Here is a 4890-nt window from a genome sequence, read left to right as displayed (position 1 = left end):
AATCGTGTAGGGAGTGGGGGGTAGGAGTAAGGTCAGTGGGCTGGTGGGTCCCCCAAGGGTCATTGTGATATGTACTCTTTTTTTTTTTTTTTTTTTGAGACAGGGTTTCTCTGTAGCTTTGGAGCCTGTCCTGGAACTAGCTCTTATAGACCAGGCTGGCCTCGAACTCACAGAGATCTGCCTGCTTCTGCCTCCTGAGTGCTGGGATTAAAGGCGTGCACCACTGCTACCCTGCTTTTGTTTTGGGGTGGGGTATAGTCTTTGGGAATGCTACTGGCATTTGTTCAGTTTGAGTGGGATGCTAGACTCCCTAAAGGACTTAAAACCTTTACCATGAAGTTTCCAAGACATCACTGTGCATATAAAATCCTGTTAGCGCCTATTAAAAATGGAGTTAGCTGCCATTGGAAATTGACTCGTGAGGTTCAGGCTGATATGGAACTTGCTTTCCACTTACATCTGCCTTCAGTGTTGGGATACAGTCATGCACCACCACACCTAGCTGATTCTAAAGTTATTTTTTAAGTGCAAATGAGACATTTTTGTGCATTTTGGAAAAATCAACCTGAGGATTCAACCCACAAAGAATTAAATGCAACAAAGGGATGCTGGGAGTGGGAGTAAGTCTTCCTCAGTACCAAATGGTCAGCTCTGGAAGTATGAGTAACATACAGACTGAGTAGGTTATAGTTAGTAATACATATGTGTATGTACATATATCCATGTAGTAACAGTGAAAAAAGGGACAGGAATTTGAAAAATGAGATGGAGGGGTATATGGGACGGTTTCAAGGGAGGAAAGGGAAGGCAGAAATAATAATCTCTAAAAAAAAACCTCAATTTTTATGGAATTATACTTTCATGTAAAGTAAATGTATACTTTGTTCAATGTTTCACCAAAAGTTTGCTCACTATTTTAGGAAATCAGGTTGCCAATGTCAATACTGCTTATGGTGTCTGAATTACCAGTAAATGTCATTGGCTGGCAGGTAGCCATCTCATCCACAGTGACCCTATTTATGGGCATGGGAGGCAGACTGTTCCATTGCCTTCTGGTTTATTTGTGCCCAAGCTTTCACGTTTTGAAATACACATTACTATTAATTACTCTTGCTTTACAGTGAGTGTGTTATATGTAGTGGTCATTGTCCTACGGGATGTGGGCACGTCTTGTTTGGTTGAAGAACGTGTACCTAATAGATGCTGCTGAATGCTGATGGTGAGAGGAGAGTTTGCAAAATCTAATCTTTTGAGGCTATTCTGATAGGTCTCCCCTAACCCTTCATTTCAGAGCCTGGTAGAAGCAGGGGCATGGGTGAAAATTCTTGAGGGAGGCGTCCAGAACTCAGCTGCTAGGTTAATGGCTGATGAAACTTGCTCAAGAGCTGGGCAAAGGTGAAAGAGCCCTGTCCTGCTCCCAAGCCCTTATTTCTCTCTCTCCGCTTCGTTGACACTCCCACCCCCTCCCTGCGACAGTCAGTGCACTCCACCCACACTCTGACCTCTTTCTTTACTCAACTATCCTGAGCAACCAAGACACAATCCAGCCAGGCAGCATGAGCCGATCACCTCTCCATCCCGTTCCACTCCTAGCTGTGGGCTCACAGGATGCCCCTGCTCCCGTGCAACCACTGCTGCCCCCTCTCCAGAATCCCTCCTCCCACTCATGGGCCTCTCGGTGTGGGCCTTCCACCTGGGTCCTCAGCTGTCTTCTGGCTCTACAGGTAGGAGGTAGAGGTGCAGAAGTTGGTTGAAATTGGTATTTGGAGGGAGTCAATGAGTCACGAGAAACCTACAGATGGGTATTTCTGAAGCCTGCCCCTCTGCACTCCTCTCTCCAGCATTTCCTGGTTCTGGCATCTCTGCTCTCTGCCTCCCACCTGCTGCTGCTTCACAGCCTTCCCCCAGGGGGGCTCTCATACTCACCTGCTCAGCTTCTGGCTTCCAGTTTCTTTTCCTGTGGTGTGTCTACAGTCCTGCAAACTTGGATGGGCAGCAGGTGAGGGGAACTCCTTTGAGAAAGGGAAGAGACAAGGGAACCCTGTTGACTGCCACGTTTCCAAACCTGCTGGGGCTGCCCTTCCTACAGGCTGCCTCTAGTCCAGGCTCCATCCTTAGAGTTCCTTATCCCTGCACTGGTGCTGACAAACCAGAAGCCATCTCTGACTACCAAGACCCCTGGAAACGGTGAGTATAGAGTAAAGACAGGCTAGTGGCAGAAGTATGTGCTAGAGCTTGCCGGGTATTGGAGAGAGAGAGAGAGGTCTTGGGGGTCATACCAGGCATCAGTCCAGGAGAGCGCTGAGTCTCTATTCCATTTATACCTCTCTGTACCCCAAACTTTTAGCCTCCCTCTCACTGCATCTGTGTAGTTTGTCAAGCTGCCATGGCCTGGAGTTCTGGAACACTTCTCTCCGAGAGGTGAGTGCCTGGAAAAAGACAGCAGAAGGACGGGGTGATCCAGCCTGGGGACACTCTTATTTCCATTGCGCAGACACCGATGCCACCGGGAAGGAGCAAGGCAGAAGCCTGTCCTTGGAATTTGTTAGAAATCCCAGGTTGGGGCTGGAGAGATGGCTCAGCAGTTAAGAGCACTGACTGCTCTTCCAGAGGACCCGGGTTCCATTCCCAGCACTCACATGGCGGCTAACAAATGTCTCTAATCCCAGGACCCTCACACAGACATACATGTAGGCAAAATACCAATGCCAATGAAATAAAAGTAAATAAATGATTTAAAAAAAAAGAAATTCCAGACTGAAGTAAACTTGATTGAGTAGAACGTCTTCTACCCATCCTCTCCTCTCCTCTCCTTCATCAGGTGTCAGGGGCAGTGGTGGTATCCGGGCTGCTGCAGGGCACAATAGGACTTCTAGGGTTGCCTGGCCGTGTTTTTCCCTACTGTGGACCACTGGTGCTGGCACCCAGCCTGGTTGTAGCAGGGCTCTCTGCCCACAAGGAGGTGGCCCAGTTCTGTTCCGCTCACTGGGGCCTGGCCTTGCTGTAAGTGAGTCCTGACAGGTGTGGGATGGTACCCAGTGGGTGTGCAGACTTGGGGAGGACAGACAGAGCTTCTGCCTTATTAGATTCCATAGCCACCTGGGCAGGGATAGCAGGTTTTAGATTTGGGATCCAAGCCTTTCCTTTAATTCCCTCGGTCTCTCTGATATTCATAGTCACATGCTATGGTACCTCAGAGTGCCTCCCTACCCCTCCATGAGCAGCGTCCTTCTCTGATACTCTGCTCCCCGGCATTGCCACCCTTCAGGGTTCTGATGCTTCTGGCCCACTGAGCTCCTTCTCTTTCCTAGACTCATCCTGCTCATGGTGATCTGTTCTCAGCACTTGGGCTCCTGCCGGGTACCCCTGTGCTCCTGGAGGCCAGCTTCAACTTCCTCAACTCACATATATATTCCTGTCTTCCGACTCCTTTCGGTACGTGGGGGCTCTGGGCAGATGGAGCGAGAAGGGCCGACTGATGCACATAGCCAGGTGAGGTGGCACACACCGGTGATTCCACACCGGGCAGGGGGAGGCAAAAGGACTTAGGAGTTCAAGTTCTGCTATATAGGAGGTTTCAGCCCAGCCTGAAATACATGGACAATAAACATAAGACATTGCTGCTCTTCTGGAGGACCCCAGTTTGCCTCCCATCACATATGTGGGTGGCTCCAGAAGCCAAGTCCCTTGTATGGTCTTTAAGCCCGCCCCCAAACATAAATAAAATAGTTGAACCAAGCATGTGGTGCACGCCTTTAATTCTAGCACTTGGGAGGCAGAGGCAGGAAGATTTCTGTAAGTTTGAGGCTAGCCTGGTCTACATAGAGAGTTACAGGACAGTCAGGGTTACATAGACCCTATCTCAAAATATAAAATATTATATGTATGTATGTATATATATATAAAATATAAAACCGTCAAAGTGGAAAAAGTGTGTGGGACTGACATGGACCGTTCCTTTGGTCTCCTACTTCTGAGTTTCAGAAGGTTCTGGGGGAGGAGGGGGCTCTTTTCTATCTCAGTGTTGTCCTTCAGGTGCTTACCCCTGTGGCCTGTGTGTGGATCATCTCTGCCCTTCTGGGTCTGAGTGTTATCCCCCTCCAGCTGTCTGATCCCACGGAGGCACCATGGTTTTGGCTGCCTCACCCAGGTAGGTTTTCTCCCATGCTCCCATTCTCTTGATCAAATACAGGTTTCTATTTTTTTGAACTCAACTTAATAGACTTCAGCCAGGTGAAATAGCACACATCTGTAATTCCAATACTTGGGAAGTGGAGGCAGGAGGATCAGGAATTCAAGGTCATCCACAGCTACATATCAAGTTTGAGGCCAACCTGGGCTTCATGAGACCCTGTCTCAAAAAAAAAAAAAAAAGTCACATAGTCACATAAAAGATTTAATGGAACTCACCTCTCACTTCTGAATTAAATCTGTATTTTCTTAAAACACAGGTGGAGAAACTGCCCACTTGAGGAGTTGCCCCCCACTTCACTGCAGGTGTATTATTTGGGTCAGTGTCAGGAGACATTATACCATATATACTTACTCTCCATCCCTCTGCTTACTCTTGAGATCGCTGACCAACTAGCAAGTTTACATTATCAGCCCCCGTGGACATTTCTATTGGTAACTGTAGAGTTATTTCCTTGGAGTCAGCCTATGTGAAACTTTGTCATTCATGTTTATTTGTCATAATGGTAGGGGTCCGTCAATTTAGAACCTCGTGCATACTCGCATACTCAGCAAGGGATTGACACTGAACTCCACATCAGCCCCCTTCATTAACAGCTTAATAATGGCCTGTTGAGTTTTGACCAGGCCCTCAGTACATGGTAGGCATAGTGATGAATACAGGAGTAATAAGGTCTGCTTCATGGAGCTGGCAATATA

At 47.9% G+C, this 4890-nt stretch overlaps 1 protein-coding gene across 3 annotated transcripts; it reads left to right on the top strand.

Moving 5' to 3' along the window:
* The first annotated feature begins 42 nt into the window (after positions 1-42).
* On the top strand, positions 43-4858 carry LOC126496269 (solute carrier family 23 member 3-like). Of its 3 annotated transcripts, none has more exons than XM_050133797.1 (8): positions 50-1724; positions 1842-1999; positions 2090-2187; positions 2348-2421; positions 2822-3003; positions 3312-3492; positions 4036-4150; positions 4452-4849. In XM_050133797.1, exons 1-8 carry the CDS (start codon positions 1557-1559, stop codon positions 4586-4588), a joined length of 1113 nt encoding a protein of 370 aa, XP_049989754.1. In that variant the 5' UTR covers positions 50-1556; the 3' UTR covers positions 4589-4849. The 3 variants fall into 3 exon arrangements, with proteins under 3 accessions (XP_049989757.1, XP_049989754.1, XP_049989756.1); XM_050133799.1 differs by having other exon boundaries at positions 56-1724; positions 3312-3435; positions 4452-4847; XM_050133800.1 differs by lacking the exon at positions 1842-1999 and having other exon boundaries at positions 43-1724; positions 4452-4858.
* The last annotated feature ends 32 nt before the right edge of the window (positions 4859-4890 follow it).

The sequence above is a fragment of the Alexandromys fortis genome, unplaced genomic scaffold (genome assembly GCF_014885135.2).
Source record: "Alexandromys fortis isolate MF-2015 unplaced genomic scaffold, M_Fortis_MF-2015_v1.1 scaffold_2267, whole genome shotgun sequence".
In the NCBI taxonomy this organism is placed as follows: Eukaryota; Metazoa; Chordata; class Mammalia; order Rodentia; family Cricetidae; genus Alexandromys; species Alexandromys fortis.
The sequence above is the reverse complement of the archived record's forward strand: the minus strand, read 5'-3'. Positions and strand labels throughout refer to the sequence as shown.